The 22,299-nt window shown below is 44.7% G+C and overlaps 1 protein-coding gene across 3 annotated transcripts in view; it reads left to right on the forward strand.

The window, feature by feature from the left end:
• The window catches only part of NDOR1 (NADPH dependent diflavin oxidoreductase 1), a 260,429-nt gene that overhangs the window by 201,763 nt on the left and 36,367 nt on the right, over positions 1-22,299 (forward strand). For all 3 annotated transcript variants that reach the window (XM_033961410.1, XM_033961409.1, XM_033961411.1), the window contains exon 12: positions 1,336-1,482. In XM_033961410.1, coding sequence (XP_033817301.1) covers positions 1,336-1,482 — 147 coding nt within the window. The remainder of the gene's footprint in view (positions 1-1,335; positions 1,483-22,299) is intronic.

The raw sequence follows: 22,299 nt of genomic DNA on the forward strand, positions 1-22,299 counted from the left end.
ACGTTAAGAATATGCTGCCTGCTTGTCCTGGGATAAAGCACAGTTACTTACCTTAACAGGTGTTATCCAGGGACAGCAAGCAGATATTCTTAGGACCCGCCCTCCTCCCCGGGTTGGCTTCTTAGCTGGCTTATCTTAACTGGGGACCACGCTCTCCTCCGTCGAGCGGGAAGGCACCCACGCATGCGCGGTGCGGTCAACTAGAACTTTCTAGTTAAAAGTGTCTGTACCGGGGCTCTGTCGGTGACGTCACCCATACGTTAAGAATATCTGCCTGCTGTCCCTGGTAAGTAACTGTGCTTTACTGATGGCTTGGTAGGATCGATTTTTCAGGAAGCCTTTGAACCAATTTAATACATGGCCAGAGATACCTATGGCATCTAGATAGCTTAGTAGTATGTCATGGTCTACCAGGTCAAATTGGAGAACTAGTGCAAAGTTCCCTAAGCTGAGTACATGGGAAATGTAATCCACAGTGGAGGCTATGGCTGATTCGGTGCTATAGTGTATATGGAATCCTGATTGATATTTGTGCAGTATGGAGAATTTTTTCAAGTAGGTCATCAGATCAGTGTTGCTTAGCCCTTCCATCAATTTGGTGAAGAAGGGGATTTTGGCTACGGATCTGTAGTTGGTGATTGTTGATATGGGATCTTTATGGTTTTTTACGATGGGTGTGATGAGGATGTGCCCGAGGTCGGCCGGAAATTCACCAGTAGACATTAGAAGTGAAATCCAGTCAAAAAGCATGGCCTTGAAGGAGTTGGGGGCTGATTTCATGATTATGGGTGGGCAATTGTCTAGGAGACAGTAAGAACAGGCATATTTTTTTATAAAGCTTGAGAAATTGGAACCAGTTGGGGGTTTTGAGGTGATTCCAGTACCTGTCTGCTGGGGTTGTTTGTGTGTGGGTATGGTTGATAGGGGATAGTTTAGTGGGGAATTTTGGAAGGAGGCTCTAAGTTTGAGAACTTTTGTTTTGAAGTAAGAGGCAAAGTTCTCTGAAGATGGTAGTTGGATGGAAGAGGATCTTTTGAGGTGGTCTATCTCAAATAGGGTGTTAATTAATCTGAAGAGTTCTTTGCTATTAGTTGTGGAGGATCCTATTTTGTTAGAGTAGAAGGTTTGCCGTTTTTCCTTAGTAATTCTTTTGAAGGGAGTCTCTGTAGGTTTTGTTTTTATTTTAAGTCCTTTATTTGTCCTGTCTGTATGTCCTTGTAAGGCTCCCCTTTGTTTTTAATATTGTAAAATGCTTAGAATTCATGATAGGCGTTTCAACAAATTTTAATAAAACATGGAAACTTGATGTATTAAATCTCTTTGATCCATTTGCAGGTGACATCCTGGTGCCACTTTGGGTTAAAAAAGGAAACCTGATGTTCCCTTCAGACTTGGAAACTCCTGTCATTTTGGTGGGTCCAGGCACTGGTGTAGCACCTTTCAGGGCAGCAATCCAGGAGAGAGTTGCCCAGAAGAAGAAAGGTGAGGACAAAGTTTGTTGGAAGTACAGGACTTGTCTGGGTAAAAAGGATAATGGAGTGAAGATGGGTTTGTGTGGGTTAGGCTTTGCTTCTGACAAGACTATTACATGGGCCTAAACTCAGGAAAGATGGCTTCCGAGGGAACATTCAGCCAACACAGATAAAAGGTACTATATATCTAATTAATCTAACAGAAAGCTGCAGTGAATGCTATGGGGCTATGTTTTCATTGCTTAAAACTGTATTTGATGTATTGTTTCTCCAAATCAGATCCTGGGAAAGTTGCAGTTAGCAACACAGTTGTATCTTTAGAGCATAGAGCTGAGAAGTAATCTTTTAATTTTCTTTCTGGCTTATTTCTCACCCCTCCCACCTACCAGTGTTCAACTTTTATTGTAAATCTTCTAGTTTTTGCCCACTTTTAGCATAATGTACTTACACAGTCATCACTGGATTCGTGGTGAAATATGATACCTAGTGTACCATGCCTGCTATCATGGTTTTATTTTAATTTCAATTTTTTTATTATCAGTGTTTAACAATATTTATTATTATTATTATTATTCTGTTCTATACATCTTAGAAGAGTAGTAAAGGGTCATGGATTTGATATTCTGTCTCTGTGGAACAACCAAGTGGCTTACATATATTATGTGCAGGCACTTTTCTCCCTGTAGTATTTTTTAAGCTCCTTATCTATAAATTTATTAAACCAGAGACAACAAAATACAAAGAGCAAAATACAAAGAGCATTATTACATATACATGTACAGTATTGTACAATATACACATACAATATGTCCTGTCTATAAAATTTTTTTATTGGTTTTTGAAAATAAATATGCATTCACACCATAACAGCAAGATTACATCAACTATGCAATAAACAGCAAGCTAAGATTGTCAAAATATAGCAACAGTATACAATACAACAAGTTCCCCAGACCCCATCACCCCCAAACACCAGAGGTAATTCCTATGACCACAGTCCACCCCTCCCCCTCCCCCTCAACAGGTCAGCATGGTGAAAAAGCAATAGGGGACACTTAAAGATCATGCAAAATGTCCCCCAATTTTTTCCAAGTAGAACTGTGAGATACATAAGTAAAGCGACATTTAGCCACAGCCATCTCCATCTTCCCCAAGGACAACAAATGATTAAGCCATTCATCATGTGTTGGAGCTAAATTACTTTTCCAATGGTTTGCTATTAAACATTTGGCTGCCGCCAGACCTAGGTGAAGGAGCTGAGTGTGCCATTGATATTCCCTATTATCCCAGGACAAGCAGGCAGGTATTCTCACTAGTGGGTGATGTCATCAGACAGAGCCCCGGTACGGACGTCTCACAAGCACGTGTTGCTTGTAGAAACTTAAAGTTTCTAGATGCCCGCACCGCGCATGCGCCAGTGCCTTCCTACCCGGAGATCCGGGCATGTCTCCTCAGTTCTTTCTTTTCCGCGGAGCTGAGAAGTTCAACTTCATCATGCGCTAGCTGAATTCAGTTAAATTTGCCTTCCTTGTCCGCGTTTTCGCTTTCTTTTAATTACAGTTAACAGTTCTTTTCTTTTCGTAAAAAAAAAAAAAAAAAAAAGAAGATTATTTCCTCCGGCGGGTCGAACGGGCCGGCCACGTGGCTCAGGCCCACTGGCTTCGACCTCGCGGCGGAGATTTTCCGGCCTATGTCCCGGCCAATCACCGGGTTTAAAAAGCGCAGCAAGTGCCAACGCGCGATTTCACTCACGGACCCTCACTGGCGCTGTTTGCAGTGTTTGGGCCCTGACCACATTCCGAAATCGTGCAGGCCTTGCTCTACCCTTACGGCACGCTCATTCAAGCGGCGTTGCCTATTGTGGGAATCGATGTTCAAGATGAACGCAGCTAAGGATCCCTCAGCCTCCACTTCATCCGATACCTCCCCGGTTCGGGCAAAACCGGCATCGACCCCTCCTGCATCGAGCGTGGTGAAACCGGCATCGCTCGCCCCGACACCATCCACGAGTTCGACGTCGGTGCCTGCCCCGGTCTCCTCGGTTCAGGTACCTCTTCCTTCCACAGTGCCACCAATGGTCATCAAAGTGCCGAAAGCTACTAAGCAGAAGCACTCGGCCTCGAAGGAGCGCGATGTCCGTGCAGGAGGACCCCCTTTCGGTGCAGATCCCTCCTTATCGGCTTCGCTACGGTCCGTGCTGGAAGCTCAATTCGTTGAGCTCATGCAGACCATCGGACCCGGGCTCATCGCTGCCATACAGGGTGACCTCCCGGTACCGATCCAAAGGGGCGGTCCGCCCCTCCCCCTCCCCCACACCGTTCGACCTCGACAACCGACGAGGACGAACGGGGGAGGGCGACGATGCCCACGCGGCAAGCCTCGCTTACCGATATGCCGCCATTAGAACCCATTACGCCTCCGCGCCAACATGGGACCAGACCTCCGATCGATACTCGAAGCCCTGGGCATAGTCAGGAAGAGTTCTTCCGTACTCCTTACCAGACTTGGGTAGCATCGCAAGAACCCGCATCGCAAACCCAGTTACGATCCACCGCTTCCAGCCCTATCCACTTGGGGGCCTCGGGAGACCATGCGATGCACAGACGATCCCGATCCCCGTCCCGCCACCGAGACGGGCACCGATCGAGACACTCATCCTGGCACTCCTCACGCCATTCGGAGGTGTCACCGCAGAAAAAACTGCAACGTAGGGGATACTCCTCATCAGAGGTGTCCCCTCCGAGGGGCCCGGAGTACGAGGAGACACCGGTGCCCGATTCTCCTTGTCACTCCCCGATGTCCACGGACCTGGAGGCCTCATCCTCCTCCAGCCCGTCCCACAGACCGACGCTGGCGGAACAATTGTTCTTCTCATCATTCCTCCGACAAATGGCGGATGATCTGGATGTGACCCTTGACACGGGCTCCAGATACTCCAAAGAGTATCTGGACACCATGCATTTACCTAACCCTCCAACGGAGTCGCTTCGGCTCCCCTTGCATAAATTACTGGACCAGACCTTCATGCAGTGCTTCGAAACGCCGTATTCCATACCGGCGATCCCCAGCAAACTCGATGCTCGATACCGCATCGTGCACCATAAAGGGTTCGAGGGCCCTCAACTCTCCCACCAATCCCTACTGGTCGAGTCCTCCCTTAAACGCTCTCACCCCTCCCAGGTCTACGCCTCTGTACCGCCGGGCCGAGAGGGGAGAACGATGGACAAATTTGGTAGAAAATTCTACCAAAACTCCATGATGGCGTCACGGGTGCTAAACTACAACTTCTTTTTCTCTTCCTATCTGGAGTTCTTCTTGCCGGTGCTCCGCAAGTTCACTCCGTTCATAGACAACCAAGCTCGATTCGAGTTCGAGGAAGTGGTAGCCTCCCTCTCCCAATTACGCCTCCAGCTGATGCAATCCTCCTTCGACGCATTCGAACTCTCGGCACGCGCCGCCGCAAGCGCGGTAGCCATGCGTCGCCTGGCATGGCTCCGTACTATCGATATGGATCCCAACCTACAGGACAGACTCGCCAACGTACCATGCGCTGGAGCTGACCTGTTCGATGAGTCTATCGAAACTGTTACCAAGAAGCTGTCGGATCATGAAAAATCCTTTCAATCCATCCTACGGCCCAAACCCAAACCTCAACAGTCTCGACCTTCCAGGCCACCCCTGATTTACCAGCGGCGTTACATGCCCAGACAAACGCCTGCTGCGAGACAGCCTGCGAAGAGACAACCTCCCCAGAAGTCTCAGCAAAAACTTCAGCCACCGGCTGTACCTAAGGCTCCCCAGCCCTTTTGACGCCCCTCCCGGGAGCATAACCTCGGCCTCTCCCATAGGGGGCCGCCTCCATCTTTTTTACCACCGATGGGAGGCCATAACCACGGACCTATGGGTCCTCTCCATCATAAGAGAAGGATACTCTCTTCAATTCCACCGGGTCCCCCCGGACCATCCTCCAAGAGAGTATCCTTCAAGCTCGACGCAGACCGCCCTTCTTCTTCAGGAAGTCCAAACCTTACTTCAGCTTCGGGCTGTCGAGCCGGTCCCGTCAGACCAATTGAACCGAGGGTTTTACTCCCGGTACTTCCTCGTCCCGAAGAAAACGGGCGACCTGCGACCCATTTTAGACCTTCGGGCCCTCAACAAGTTCCTGGTCAAAGAGAAGTTCCGCATGTTGACTTTGGCTTCTCTATACCCCCTCCTCGAGCAGAACGACTGGTTATGCTCCCTGGATCTCAAGGAGGCCTACACTCACATCCCCATTCACCCGGCCTCCCGAAAGTTCCTCAGATTTCGGGTGGGAAATCTGCACCTACAGTATCGAGTGCTACCATTCGGCCTATCTTCGTCCCCCAGAGTCTTCACAAAGTGCCTGGTGGTAGTGGCCGCAGCACTCCGGGACAGGGGTCTACAGGTGTTTCCATACCTCGACGACTGGCTCATCAAGGCCCCGTCAGCCCCAGAGGTCACTTCGGCGGCCTTGGCTACAACCTACTTCCTCCAGAATTTGGGCTTCGAGATCAACTTCTCCAAGTCTCATCTACAACCCACCCAGTCCCTCCCCTTCATCGGAGCGGTCCTGGACACCACCCGACTCCGAGCATTCCTGCCCCGGCAACGCATGGAGTCTCTTCTTCATCTCTGCCAGTCGGTGGCTACTCGCCAAACCCTACCGGCGAGACAACTGATGGTGCTCCTGGGCCATATGGCCTCCACAGTACACGTGACACCCTTTGCCAGACTCCACCTCAGAATCCCCCAGTGGACCCTGGCATCACAGTGGAATCAGACATCCGATCCACTGTCCAAACGCATCGTAATCACACCTGCTCTTCGGCAGTCTCTACTTTGGTGGATGACCTCTTCGAATCTATCCAGAGGTTTGCTGATGCACTCTCCCCCCCATCAGAAAGTTCTCACAACCGATTCGTCGAATTACGCATGGGGGGCCCACCTGGAGGGTCTCCGCACCCAAGGATTCTGGACCAGTGCGGAAAGACTACACCAAATCAATCTATTGGAACTCAGAGCCATCTTCAATGCGCTCCAAGCTTTCCAACACCGACTCCACGACATGGTAATCCTCATTCGCACAGACAATCAGGCCGCCATGTATTATATCAACAAGCAAGGAGGCACGGGCTCGGCCCTCCTTTGCCAGGAAGCTCTACGAGTCTGGGACTGGGCGGTGCGCCACAACGCCCTACTCAGAGCAGTATACATCCAGGGGGAGAACAACGTCTTAGCAGACAAACTAAGCCGTCTGCTACAACCGCACGAATGGACTCTCCATTCCAACCCCCTTCACCAAATCTTCACGCAATGGGGGACGCCTCAGATAGACCTCTTTGCGGCTCCCCACAACGCCAAACTGCCTCAGTTTTGCTCCAGGATCTACACTCCTCATCGCCTCGAGGCAGATGCTTTTCTACTGAACTGGGGGAAACGATTTCTATATGCGTTCCCACCATTCCCGCTGATCCAGAAGACTCTGGTCAAGCTGAAACTCGAACGGGCCACCATGATTCTAATAGCTCCTCGGTGGCCCAGACAACCTTGGTTCTCCCTCCTACTTCAACTCAGCAGCAGGGAACCAGTACCACTTCCAGTGTTTCCTTCACTACTTACTCAACATCAAGGATCACTACTTCATCCCAACCTGCAGTCTCTCCACCTGACAGCTTGGTTCCTCTCAACGTAACCCCTCACCAATTCTCACAAGAAGTGAGGGAGGTCTTGGAAGCTTCCAGGAAGCCCGCCACTCGACAATGCTACTCCCAGAAATGGACCAGATTCTCCTCATGGTGCGTTTCTAAGTCAAAGGAACCTCAGCGAGCTTCCTTATCCTCCGTGCTGGACTATCTCCTACACCTATCTCAATCTGGGCTCAAGTCCACATCCATACGAGTCCACCTGAGCGCTATTGCGGCGTTCCACCAGCCTCTACAAGGGAAACCCCTCTCGGCCCATCCGGTGGTCGCCAGATTTATGAAAGGACTCTTCCATGTTAACCCTCCTCTCAAACCACCCCCAGTAGTTTGGGACCTCAATGTAGTCCTTTCCCACCTCATGAAGCCCCCGTTTGAACCACTCAACAGGGCCCCTCTGAAGTATCTCACCTGGAAAGTGCTTTTCCTTGTAGCCCTTACGTCCGCTCGCAGAGTCAGCGAACTCCAGGCATTGATGGCGGACCCACCATTCACAGTATTCCACCATGACAAGGTGGTCCTCCGCACTCACCCGAAATTCCTGCCTAAGGTGGTCTCCGAATTTCATCTCAACCAATCCATTGTACTTCCAGTATTCTTCCCTAAGCCTCATTCTCACCACGGAGAATCGGCCCTTCACACTCTAGACTGCAAACGTGCCTTGGCTTTCTACCTGGATCGCACCAAGCCACACAGAACCACTCATAAGAACATAAGAACATAAGAAGTTGCCTCCGCTGAGGCAGACCATAGGTCCATCCTGCTCAGCGGTCCGCTCCCGCGGCGGCCCATCAGGTCCATTGCCTGAGCAATGGTCTATACCTATCTGTACCCCCCAATCCCTTTTTCTTCTAGGAATCTATCCAAACCTTCTTTGAATCCATTTAGTGTTTTCTTGTCCACAACAGCCTCTGCAACACTCCTCAACTTTTTGTCTCCTTCGATCCTAACAAGTTGGGAAGACCCGTATCAAAGCGCACCATCTCTAATTGGATGGCGGCTTGTATCTCTTTCTGCTATGCCCAGGCTGGATTATCACTTCCTTGTAAGGTCACAGCCCATAAGGTCAGAGCAATGGCAGCCTCAGTAGCATTCCTCAGATCAACACCAATCGAGGAAATTTGCAAGGCTGCCACCTGGTCCTCGGTTCACACATTCACCTCACATTATTGTCTGGATACCCTCTCCAGACAGGATGGACAGTTTGGCCAAACAGTATTGAAAAATTTATTCTCTTAAGTCGCCAACTCCCCCTCCATCCCACTAGTGAGAATACCTGCCTGCTTGTCCTGGGATAAAGCAATGTTACTTACCGTAACAGTTGTTATCCAGGGACAGCAGGCAGCTATTCTCACGTCCCACCCACCTCCCCTGGGTTGGCTTCTCAGGCTAGCTACCTGAACTGAGGAGACACGCCCGGATCTCCGGGTAGGAAGGCACCGGCGCATGCGCGGTGCGGGCATCTAGAAACTTTAAGTTTCTACAAGCAACACGTGCTTGTGAGACGTCCGTACCGGGGCTCTGTCTGATGACATCACCCACTAGTGAGAATAGCTGCCTGCTGTCCCTGGATAACAACTGTTACGGTAAGTAACATTGCTTTATTGTACAAACCCAACAAATAGCCCTGAGATGTTTCTTCCACCGGACTGCCAACTGATTCGGACAGAGAATGAACCACTCTCCTCCAAAATGGGCGTAGTACCAAACAGTCCCACCAGATATGTAAAAAGGACCCTACAGCATTACCACATCTCCAACATTGATTAGACACCCCAGGAAACATTCGGTGCAATCTCTCCGGTGTATAGTACCACCTGGTCAGTACCTTGTAAGCATTCTCCTGAACCAGTGCATAAGAGGATGCCCTATAGATCCCGCATATAACCCCCCATTCTTTAGAAGTAAACAACTGTCCCAAATCCCCCTCCCAATGGGTCATATAAGAAAAATGAATATGAGAATGCCCCCGCCAGTACTGATACAACACTGAGAGCGGTCGAGGAACCTTCTGAAGGACCATTCCACAAATTCTCTAAATGTTCCTGCCCCAGAGGTGATCGAGATCCCTAGCCCTGGGCATGCATAAAATGATGGATCTGATAATAAGCCAAATAGTCCCCAGCAGACAATCCATATTTCCACTGGAGCACTGCAAAAGATAGGACCCCTGTAGGCCCCAATAGGTCTCTAAATTTTATCAACCCTTTCTGAGCCCATTGATGAAAGACTATTATCCCTTCCCATCAGAAACTGAGGCTCAGCTTGTATAGTTGCCAGAGAGGACACTAGAGCCCCACTGCCCAATTTAGCCCGTGCTCGGCACCACAACAACACAAGATGCCTAAGGAAAGGATTATCAATGCTTTGGAGCCAGGAGCACTGCGTACCAGAGACCCAAAGCTTATGTTTCAACAACCCCAGACCCCCCATTCACTTGCTCCAACTGCACCCCACTCTTAACGTCACAAATTTCCCAATCCAAAAGCAATTTAATCTGGGCTGACTGGTAATACCACGATAGATTAGGCACCCCTCTACCTCCTACCTCTCTAGCTGCCCACATCAACTTTTGAGATAATCTGGGAGGCTTTCTCTGCCAAATAAAGCTCCTAAGCTCCACCCCCAAATCCACCAATTCCGTAGGGGGCACTGGAACCGGCAACATTTGGAAAAGGAATAACAGTCGTGGTAGCACATTCATCTTACTACAGCTATCCGTCCCTACCATGAAAGCCATAGACCATTCCATTGCTATAAGTCACGTCTAATGCGCTGATAAATGGGAGGATAGTTCACGGCATATAATTTAGAAAGATCTTTAGGAATGTGAATGCCCAAATATTTAATCCCTTGCGAGGCCCAGCAAAAAAGAAAACGCCCCCGAAGCCCAGCAACCTCCAAATCAGTCAGTGTCAGGTTCATAATTTCCATCTTATCCAAATTTATTTTAAACCCCGAAACCTTCCCATACTCATCAAAGATTTGTAATAAACGTGGTATGGAAACCTCCGGTTCTACCACATATAAGATGTCATCCGCAAATAGCGCTATGCAATGGTCCACCCCTTGCTGCGAGATCCCAAATAGTTCAGGGTGATTCCGGATGTACAATGCTAGCGGCTCGACCGACACAGCAAACAAAAGGGGTGAGAGTGGGCACCCCTGATGTGTCCCCTTATAGATCGAAAAAAAAGTCCATATAGGACTGATTCACCCTAAAACAGGCCCGCGGTTTTTCATAAAGGGCTTGTACCCGCGTACTAAAGGAACCCCCCAGACCCATGCGCCCTATAACATCCCAAAGAAAACCCCACAAGACCCAATCAAAAGCTTTCTCAGCGTCAATGGCCATCAGGACTGCCTTATCAGGGCGTGATTGTGCTGTCCATAACAGATGTAACGTACACCTTATATTATCGCTCACTTGTCTACACTGGATAAACCCAAATTAATCTTGATGGACCAGAATGGGTAGCACCTTCCACAGCCGTAGGGCCAAAACCTTAGCCAAAACCTTAGCATCTAAATTCAATAACAAGATTGGACGATATGATCCATAATGCAAAGGATCTCTCCCGGGCTTCAAGAGGATCGCCACCCCAGCCTCTCCCATTGAGTTCAGTAAAGAACCTCCCTGAGGAACTCCATTAGCCACCCTTACTAATAAAGGCCCCAATTGTTCAGAAAATTGTTTGTAATAACGACTGGTATAGCCATCCAAACCTGGAGATTTTCTGTTTTTCAACAACTTAATCACTCCAAGAACCTCCGATAAGGTAATGGATTCCTGACCGATAGCTATGGGATAGGTAGTACATAAGAACATAAGAATTGCTGCTGCTGGGTCAGACCAGTGGTCCATCGTGCCCAGCAGTCCGCTCACGCGGCGGCCCTCTGGTCAAAGACCAGCGCCCTAACTGGTACGTTCCGGTTCAGCAGGAACTTGTCTAACTTTGTCTTGAATCCCTGAAGGGTGTTTTCCCATGTGACTGACTCCGGAAGAGTGTTCCAGTTTTCTACCACTCTCTGGGTGAAGAAGAACTTCCTTACGTTTTTCGGAATCTATCCCTTTTCAATTTTAGAGAGTGCCCTCTCGTTCTCCCTACCTTGGAGAGGGTGAACAACCTGTCCTTATCTACTAAGTCTATTCCCTTCAGTACCTTGAATGTTTTGATCATGTCCCCTCTCAATCTCCTCTGCTCAAGGGAGAAGAGGCCCAGTTTCTCTAATCTTTCGCTATATGGCAACTCCTCCAGCCCCTTAACCATCTTAGTCGCTCTTCTCTGGACCCTTTTGAGTAGTACCGTGTCCTTCTTCATGTACGGCGACCAGTGCTGGACGCAGTACTTCAGGTGAGGGCGCACCATGGCCCGGTACAGCGGCATGATAACCTTCTCCGATCTGTTCGTGATCCCCTTCTTTATCATTCCTAGCATTCTGTTCGCCCTTTTCACCTCCGCCACTGAGATTGTGCCCCATACAACCATGTATAAAAGCTCAAAAACGCCTGATGAATTGCTGAGTCAGTAACCTGCACCTCCCTGCTGTCATCACAGACCCGAGCAATGGTGGTCCTAGCTTGCTTAATCCGTATATATCTAGCCAGATAGGCACTGGCTTTATTACTATGTTCATATGTTAACTTAAAACAGACTCTCATTCGTTCTATCTCCTCCACCTGAATTTGGTACAACTCATCTCTCACCCTCTGCAATTGGACCAAGATCTGAGGGTCAGGTCTGGATTTATGAGCAGTTTCCAGCTGAAGCAGACGTTCATGGAGCTGAACAAAGCTTTGGGTTCTCTGTCACTTAAATCTAGCCCCCCACTTGATAAGTTCCCTCCGAACCACCACTTTCAGGGCATCCCACAATATAGCATCAGAAACCTCCCCATTATCATTCAGTTCCAAATATTCCTGTATAGTTTTGCCTACCGCTTCAACCACCTGAGGAGCACTCAACAGTGATTCATTGAGTTTCCAATAGCATCTGTCCCCTTGTTCAAGAAAACCCTGACAAGCCACCCATACTAGGGCATGATCAGAGATATGCTTTGTTTCAAGTTTCAAGTTTATTTGTTCTTAATGAATCGCCTATTTAAATTGCTAGGTGATGTACAACATCATAAAATATACAAATAAAATATTGGTGTTAACATATAAACTAACTAACTAATTTCTGATCTTTTCAGCCCTCCCCCCTGATTCCTATGTATCCATATCCTGTCTAATCTAGTGTAAGTTTTATGAGCATGAGAGTAAAAGGTGTAATTCCGTTGGGAACCATGTAGCAACCTCCAATTATCAATCAATCCCAATGAAAGCATCAGAGCCCAAAAAGCCTTGCTATGGCTCTTGATGGCTCTCCTCCCTCCTCCTGAATGATCCAAGGAAGGATCTGGTGGAACATTAAAATCCCCCCCCCCCAAATAAACTGCACCCTGCACAAAAGTTCCCAAGTCCTCCTGGAGGTCCCGAAAAAAAGCTGCTTGAGCCGCATTGGGTCCATAGTCATTGACAATAGTAAGGGCATGACCCTGCAAGGTACCTCTCAATGCCAAACATCTCCCTAATTTATCCCGATACACCTGATCAATCTGGAGACCCAGTCCCTTTCGGACCAGAATAGCCAACCCCCCGGCCCTTTTAGTGGCTCCCTCCCCCTGATGAGTCCAAATCAAATCAAATTGCAGCTTTTGAAGCAAGATCACATCCTGTGGTCTCAAATGTGTCTCTTGTATTAAACAAATATCCCATTTCATATGCTTTATTTCTTGAAAAACCATGCTCTGCTTACCCGGACTATTTAACCCATTAACATTCCAAGATCCAATGATCACCTCTGGATCCCCATTCTCTAACCCCCCCAACCCCCTACTCTGCTGTCTGCCAAAAACAATCCGTCAAGTTTTATTAAGATTTGTTATCTATGCAATATCTTATATTTCAATGCGTATAACATTTTTTTAAAAAGGGGAGGACAAAACAAAACATTGAATACTAATTATATATGTTCTAATACATAACTGGTACAAAAGGCAAGGGGGATAAACTACAATCTTTAAAGAAAGAGAAGAAACATTTAGGGAAGAACACATTTGGTGGGAACTCATAAGAGAAAAAAGAAATAAAAGGGATAATTTTTCGACTTATGTTCTGCCACTAATTTCTGACAAGTGGGATGATCAGTGACACTCAGAAAAGCACACAGACAATATAAAGCATAAACAATAACACTTTATTATATACATATAAGAATTAAATATAAATTATCATCACCTTGACCCCAGACCATCCTCACCATTGGGAATCCCTGCAATAGATAGATGGATAGACCAAAGGACTGTCCTGTGAGACGTGGCCAAACGTCATGGATTCTACTGTCAGGGTCAGAATCCCGGTCTTATATAGGATGCACACTGCGGAGTTCATAGTAAAAGCATAAACAGCTGGTCCTGCTGTTACAATTAGTCCTGCTTTTTTGTTCTGTGTTTTGACAACACCCAGGTCAGGATGTCAGAAGGAGGTGTTTGCAGAAATTGTTTTCCCTTGAGACTGGTTTCACTGTCCCTTTGAAGATCAAGGAGGTTAGGATGTTCACTGTCCCTTTGAGGCTGTTTGGGCAATTCCTAGGTCAAAAAGGTCAAGATAGCAAATACTTGTCACCGTCCCTTTCTTTTTGATGTAGTTTCCCATCTGTCTTTACTGATGTTATTTGAGCGGCAAGGAGGTCAAAGAGGTCAGGATCTCAAATAAGCAAGGAGGTGTTGCAGTTTATTGTCTCTTTGATGCTATCCAGTTGTCACTCAAATAAAGGAAGTCAGGATAGGTGTTGCACTGTCTCTTTGATGCTATCAAGAAGGTGTTACAGAGACCATCTGTCTTTCCTTTTGGTGTGGTCAAGGTAACACTCAGGACAAAGAGGTCAGATAAGCAGACTTGAGGAGACATATCAGTAATATGCTGAGGTATAACATTCCACTCCTGGATACTCAAGTCTGCTTCTCCAAATTAAGAAGTCCTCCGAATTAGGGGAGAGAGTGTCCGACAATTAAGAAATGTTAACATAAAGATAGCTAAACAAATTTATAGAGTACAAAATGAAGAAACACCTTTTATGCCATATCACTGCCTCTAGTAATAGCATCCCACCCATGGAGTGCAGTGGTAGCTTCAATATGATCTGCCACAGAATAATTCAGTCACTGCAACACACTAACATTCTGTAAACATACTGAAAAGGGAGCTTGACTAGCAGGAATCACAAGTTCAACAGTACTAAGGACACATTGTTTCATTTCAAAATTTACACCATTTTCTATCTAAGGGTACAGAATGTGATGTGGTTTTTAAATCAATGCGATAAGATACTTTCTGGTATGTGGGGGAATCTTTTTTGGAAAGGGATATGGTACCATTTGGACTAATAGAAGGGGTGGAATAAACTCTGGAAATGGCCAATGTGCAATGTTGGGGTACCCCATAAGCTAAAACAGACAACACATAACAGAAACAGACAAACACAGAGCTCCGGCATGCTTTCTTCCATCGGTAATGATTCAGGGTTGAATTTAATCTGTAAATAAGCACACTATTAATCAAAAGAGTCACAAACAAATGTGGTATCCATTGGATTCCCAATATCAGGTCACATTGCTGGAAATATTTTATGTTTAAATATATTTATTGATTTTCAAATCATATAATCAAGAATACCTTGTACAGAAAGCAAATTAGCAATTCTACATAAAGCAAGAAACATTCCAATAACATTAAATCATATATTAACTAAAATGCTCAAGTCCTCAAATTTGGATCCAAGATTTCTTATAAAATAAAACAAAGATAGAAGAATTGAACTTAATGTACACTCTTTCATAAAGTTAGCTGGAAGGCTGATTGCTGGGATTAACCAATAGTCATAGAGCTTATGATTTTTTCTACCTCCAATCGGGAGAGCGCTAAAAAAGAAGTCAACTGATTAGGCTCAAAGAAAACATATTTAACTGATCGGTGATGCACTATACATTTACAAGGGTGTCGCAAATAAAAAGTAGCACCCAAAGATATAACACCTGGCTTCAACAAAAGAAATTCACGACGACGCTTTTGCGTCTCTCGTGATAAATCAGGAAATACCTGCACTTTACAACCCATAAATTCTTTCTGTCTATTTTTAAAGAACAGTTTTAACAACCATACTTTATCAATAGAGAGAGCTACTGTTATAATCAAAGTGCTCGATTCTACAACCTCTTTATCTGATTTTTCCAATAACTCTGATACATCCAATAGTCCTTGATCCGACGGCTTTTTTGGTAATTTAATCTTATTAGGTAAATAATAGACTCTTGATAAAGGAGGTAATGAATCTTCTGAGGCCCCCAAAACTTCAAGAAAATATCTTTTAAACATTTCTCTAGGAGGTGTCAGTGGAAGCCTAGGAAAATTAATGATTCTTAAGTTATTGTATCTGGAGTTATTTTCTAAGTTCTCCATCTTTCTTCTAAGATTGATATTGTCTTTCATTAAAGTTTCCTGTAATTGTTTGGATGATTTAATGTCCTGTTCAAGCTTTTGAACAGAGGAATTAGAGGCAGTCATATCCTTTTTCAGTTCTTTAAGTTCAGTAGAATGTTGAGATAATTTCCCCTCAATTAACTGAAGTTTGGGACTTATGGTCTTCACTAGTCCGGCCATAAGATCCCATAGTGAGTCCAGAGTTACTTCTGAGGGTTTTTCCAGAGAAATTACAGGTAAAGAAATGTCATAGTGCTCACCGTCCAGTTGAATAACTTGACGCTGTCCCTGAAGGTTAACTCGCCTCTCAGATGATTCCCCCTCAGCTTCTTCAAAGGAGCTCATATCCATAGGAGCTCCTGTCAGCAGGCTCTGTGATGGACTACTTGCCTCAGGGGAAGACAAGACCCCGACCTCCGGGGTTACCTTACCCCTTGGAGAGCTGCTTAGCTGAGGTTGCGGGGGCGGCGCCCTAACGTCGGGGCTCAAAGATGTCTCCAATCCCGGAGGAATCTCCACGGCCTCACTGACGCCGCTACTCCTCTGCGGGCCTCCCTCCGACGCCGAAAAAATACCCTGCATCCGTCTGATGAGTTCCCCGATGTCACCAGCCGCGGGGGTGGTCGTGGGCCGCGAGGCACCAGCGGCACTACGGCCCCTCCGTTTAGGCATCGGGTAAGTAATTGAACCGCTTGAAAATTGTTTGAAGAAAAATCCTCAGAGCGGCATCTCAGCGCGTCCAGCCTGACGCCATCTTGGATCCTTGCTGGAAGTATTTTAAATGTGGCACAGTGAAATTGGTTCTCCGGACCATGTCTGGATACTAAGCTTCTAAAAGAAAGAGAGATAGAAATTTAAGTTAATTGCTCTATATAGTTCTTCTTTTCTATTTTTCTTCCATTTCAAAGCTCTGTCACACAATCATAAAAATTCAAGCAGGGACGCTTTAATCTATAAAACATATAAGAGAGGTTTACGTGCAGGTACAGTGGTTCACAATGTCAGTGTTTGAGGTAAAAGACACATTTGCAAAATTACTTGGAGTGCAACTTCCTTATACTATCTAACAAAACTTTATTTATTATTCTACTTTTTTATTGTCCAACCTACCCCATATGTTACCCCAGATGTGAAATATGTTGCCTCCAAAATCCAAAAAGGCCCAAGTCTGTTTTTTACTTTGGGGAGAAGGGAAGTGTAGCTTTCTCTATCACCTCTCGGCATCTGTAAGTATTTTTTGTGGTAGTCTGGTATATGTATATTGCCTCCCTTGCCAAGTGGATGTAAATGGTTCTGGACATTGCTCCACTATAGGAATAGTAAAAAATGCATTGGTTCATGTTTACAATTTTTTGTGGAGATCAGTACTACTATTGGTTTCCCCACCACTACTGATCTCATAGGAATGTCTGGCAATTTACCAAAACTATAGATTCCATCGGAAAGCTATCATGTTAACTTTTTTTGGATATCTGGCAAGGAATCCCATAGATTAATCCCAAATTGATAATTGTCCAATTTTAAAATTTGTAAAATTTTTTCTTCCTGCTTGTATAATTTTCCCCCCAATCCTGATATTTATATTCCTACACCCCAGCGTCCACTACAGCTTGTACCTGTTGCTCCTCAGGTTTCTACTAAATATTTATCTCTACCTGCGGACGCTGTTCTAATTTGGTCCAGGCACACACTGAGGCTCGGCATTCACATTATTGATCCTCCCAACACTTCCACCCTTTTAAATCAGGATAAAGAATGGAAGCAGTTTCCTCAGGGGGAGCCGTTGGCACCCTCTCTCCTTTGTTCACTTGTGCTTGAGGCATAGATTTCTTTCCCAGTCCTCTACTTTTGTACATTCCCCATAATGTCCTTGTATCTTTTCCATCTATTTCTTCCCTCTTTACACCATCTTTTATTAATGCCAAAAACATATTCCTCCGAGACACCCGCTTAGCCCTGTTTGAATTGGATTGTCCTGTTCTCTTTTTATCAAAAGTATTTTGAGGTCCCCAGTCCTCCCGATCTCCTAACTGTCGGACCGCTTCTAAGGCTTCCAAAATAGTCCTGTCTATTTGATTGATCAACAAAGTTATCATTACCTGTTTGTATGCCGGTGCAGCATACTTAATAATTTTATTTCTCATGGACTCAGTAAAAGGTAATGACATATATGTGTCAGCGTGACCTATTACCAAGGCTGCCTTCATAGACTCCTCCTTAATTCTCATTTGAGCATCTTTTAATGTATACCAAATCTTATCATTTGAGGGCCAATCAGATTCAAGTGGATATCGCCTCGTGACACCCCTACTAATTATCTCTAATAAAGACCATTGGGCATTTTTTGCAGGATAAGGATCCTCCTGCAACGCATGTTGCACTGCTACTTCTTGACTAATTTGAACAGATTTAGGGGCATCTGTGGCATCTAACATAATCCCTGCTGCGCCCAGCTCCTGCACCCGAACTACCCACTGTATTAGTGGTTCCCCAGGCTGCTGTGTAAAGCGTGCCATCATATCCATGATTTCATGTGGAGTAACATCCTCCCTAACATTATCTCTAGTTAGATTTTCTCCTGTTTGCAGATTTCCCTGTAATCTTTGTCTCTCTCCTGTTTGCAGATTTCCCTGTAATCTTTGTCTCCTCACAGGCTCTGCTTCTAAACTTTCTGCCTGTTCTCCTTTAACACATATATCCTCCTCACTGTTATTAGAATTTGAATCCCAAATATTCCCATCCCGTTTGTTTGGATTCCAATCATTCGGCAGATGATAAACTAAGATTTTAACTTTTCTGTAACTCACTTTCCACCTCCGTTTCTTGTATTTATATCGTGCATATTGCATAGCTGACTGTTCTATTACATTTTGATAGGTTTCTACCTTATCCATTAACAACTTATTCTTACATTGTAGCATTGTAATGGCATGCTGTTGTTTATTCCTTTTCTTTTCCAGCTCTTCTAATTTCAATTGTAATTCCTGTTTAGCTTCATGCAAATTCCTCCAGTCTGACAAAATCATCCTTCCTTGTCTAGAAATTACTTCTTGCTCTTCTCCTTTTGAGATTTTCACCTTTTGTAAGGAGGCACATAATTCATGTGGATCCCCACTTCCAAAAGTACAGAATTCACACAATCCTGCTTCTACAGACAACTCAGTGGCCATTAATTTTCCCATAATTTCATTCCCATTTGGAATGGAGGGATTGGGAGCCTGCTCCTCAACCCCTTGTTGCCTAGTTAGCTTTCCTGACGTCATTAGATCAACCCCACTTCTGGTGCCAATTTGTTCCACCACTAATTTCTGACAAGTGGGATGATCAGTGACACTCAGAAAAGCACACAGACAATATAAAGCATAAACAATAACACTTTATTATACACATATAAGAATTAAATATAAATTATCATCACCTTGACCCCAGACCATCCTCACCATTGGGAATCCCTGCAATAGATAGATGGATAGACCAAAGGACTGTCCCGTGAGACGTGGCCAAACGTCATGGATTCTACTGTCAGGGTCAGAATCCCGGTCTTATATAGGATGCACACTGCGGAGTTCATAGTAAAAGCATAAACAGCTGGTCCTGCTGTTACAATTAGTCCTGCTCTTTTGTTCTGTGTTTTGACAACACCCAGGTCAGGATGTCAGAAGGAGGTGTTTGCAGAAATTGTTTTCCCATGAGACTGGTTTCACTGTCCCTTTGAAGATCAAGGAGGTTAGGATGTTCACTGTCCCTTTGAGGCTGTTTGGGCAATTCCTAGGTCAAAAAGGTCAAGATAGCAAATACTTGTCACCGTCCCTTTCTTTTTGATGTAGTTTCCCATCTGTCTTTACTGATGTTATTTGAGCGGCAAGGAGGTCAAAGAGGTCAGGATCTCAAATAAGCAAGGAGGTGTTGCAGTTTATTGTCTCTTTGATGCTATCCAGTTGTCACTCAAATAAAGGAAGTCAGGATAGGTGTTGCACTGTCTCTTTGATGCTATCAAGAAGGTGTTACAGAGACCATCTGTCTTTCCTTTTGGTGTGGTCAAGGTAACACTCAGGACAAAGAGGTCAGATAAGCAGACTTGAGGAGACATATCAGTAATATGCTGAGGTATAACAACTTACTTGTAGGATTAAGGTCTAAAAGATTTAGTGGTTGGTAAGTTATGCTGTCCATGTTTCAAATGCGTCCTTATAAAGAAACCTTTTTAAGGAACGCTTGAATTTTTTCTAAGGAAGGTTCATTTCGTAAGTATAATAGTAAATTATTCCAAAGCTGGGGTGCTATAACCGAGAAAATGGTAGATCTCCTGGTCCCTATTATTTTTAAAGAAGGAATAGTTAATAAATGTTGTTGTGTTGATCTAAATGCCCTAAATGGAGAATACGGTATCAAGAGACGATCCAGAAATGTCGGAGCATGTGATTGTTGAATTTTAAAAGTTAACAGTATAATTTTAAAAGTTATTCTATGTGCAATTGACAACCAATGTGCAGCTTGCAGAAGTGGTAATATTTTTTTGAATTAGTAATAATTTTTATTGCTGTATTTTGTATTATCTGTAGCCTTCTTATTTCTTTTTAAGTTATGCCATGGTATAAAGTGTTGCAATAATCTAGCCTAGAAATGATTAATGAGTGTATTAGAATGTTAAGAGCTTCAGGTTTTAAAACTTTTGATAATGATCTGATGAGACGTAACTTATAAAAGCAATTTTTAACCACTGAACTAATTTGGTCATGATAAGAAAGTTCCTGATCTAATGTTACTCCCAATATTTTTGTTGTAGTTACTATTTGGAGAGGGATTTTGTTTAGGAGTATCTGTGATGAAAATTTAAGATCATTTTTCCATGGGAAAAACATTGCAGAAGATTTTGTTGCGTTCAGGGCCAACATATTGTCCTTAAGCCATTGGCTTACTTGTTTTAACTTGTTGTTTATAGTTGTTATCTCATTTGGGTCTGCTGAGTTTAAAGGGTACAGGAGTTGAATGTCATCTGCATATGCGAACGAGGAAAATCCAATGGACTGACTGAGGGTTAAGAGAGGTGATAAAAAGATAATAAATAATAGTGGGGAAAGAATTGAACCTTGCGGAATTCCGAAGGAATTGGTGAAGTTGTTAGATGATGAATTATTAAAGATGACTTTAGCTGACCGATTTTGAAAGTATGATTTAAACCAATTTAATAGTTGGTCGGAAATGCCAACTGAAGATAGTCTTTTGATGAATAAGTGATGGTCTATGGTAACAGATAAATCAAGTGAAACCAGAAGGACAGATTTATGCTGATCTAAGTGATACTGTATGTTAGTTGTGAGTTCTATCATAGAATGCTCAGTTGAATGGTTTGATCTAAAGCCTGTCTGATTGAGATGAAGTATGTGAGTTTTTTCTATAAAGTTGGTTATATGATTAAAAACAGCTTTTTCTATTATTTTGGGAAGAAAGGGAAGATTGGCTATGGGTCGGTAGTTTGATTTGGTTTCTGTTGATTCTTTTGGATTTTTTATAATTGGTCGGATGATTGCCTCTATCCATTCTTTCAGTATGAATCCTATTGTTAGACTAGTTTCTATCATTTTCAGAATAAAAGGCCCGAAAAAAGAAAAATACCGTTTTAGAAAAGATGGAGAAATTGAATTAATGTCTGAGCCCTTAGTATTGGTGCTTTGCAAAAGTATTTTAATATCTTCTAATGTTGGAATATTAAAATCTGTCCCCTCCCCCCCCCTCCCCCACCCCCCTCCAAGTAGTTGATCCAGACACGCTCGGATCAGCCATATCAAGAAAATGAGTCAAATCGAAGAGGCTCATACACATCACAAGCACCTACTCTAGTCATGCATCACTCCGGCGCCCCCTAATATAGCAGTCCACACACACTTCATACTCCATATTTTCAGAACACTCATCCCCAGTACCCGCTTCCCCTCCCAATTCAGCTCTATTTCCCAGCCCCTTTCAAACCCATGTAATAAGACAACTGTAAAACCTTAATGCAGAAAACCAATACTAGCTCGTCAGTACTTAGCAGGCTATGTCCCATCAAACACATCCATCCCCCACAACTTCCATGTCTACATAATCAATCCCCACAGACTACCCCCAAACATACTCTTTCCAAAAAGAAAAGAATAGAAAAGACAAAGAAAAGACAAAAATACTTTCTCCCCGCTCCTGACCTACAAAAGAGCCAGTACTATGAAACAGTAATTCAGTTAACTATGCAACTGGAAACAATAAAACAGTTCAGGTATCCTGTTCTGAAATCAAATGAACCCCTCCAGGAGCCTGCTGCCGCTTCCCTCCGTTCTCTGCACTCATGCTGGGTGAACTCCACTCAGTCTGTTCCAGAGGCATGCGGCAGCCCAAGTCCTTCATAGCCATCCATGCATCTGATATCGAGTCCTCCTTGCGATGTTTCCCAGATGGCTCAGAGCAAGTAGACATGTTTGACGCACAATCTTGACATTACTGTGACAGATTTCCACTAAAAACCAAATAGGAATATGTGCTGGGGTACCTGACCATACTAGGGATTTGAACCCATGACCTGTGGAAGATGGAAGAAATGCCTTTA

Source organism: Geotrypetes seraphini, chromosome 10 (assembly GCF_902459505.1).
Source record: "Geotrypetes seraphini chromosome 10, aGeoSer1.1, whole genome shotgun sequence".
In the NCBI taxonomy this organism is placed as follows: Eukaryota; Metazoa; Chordata; class Amphibia; order Gymnophiona; family Dermophiidae; genus Geotrypetes; species Geotrypetes seraphini.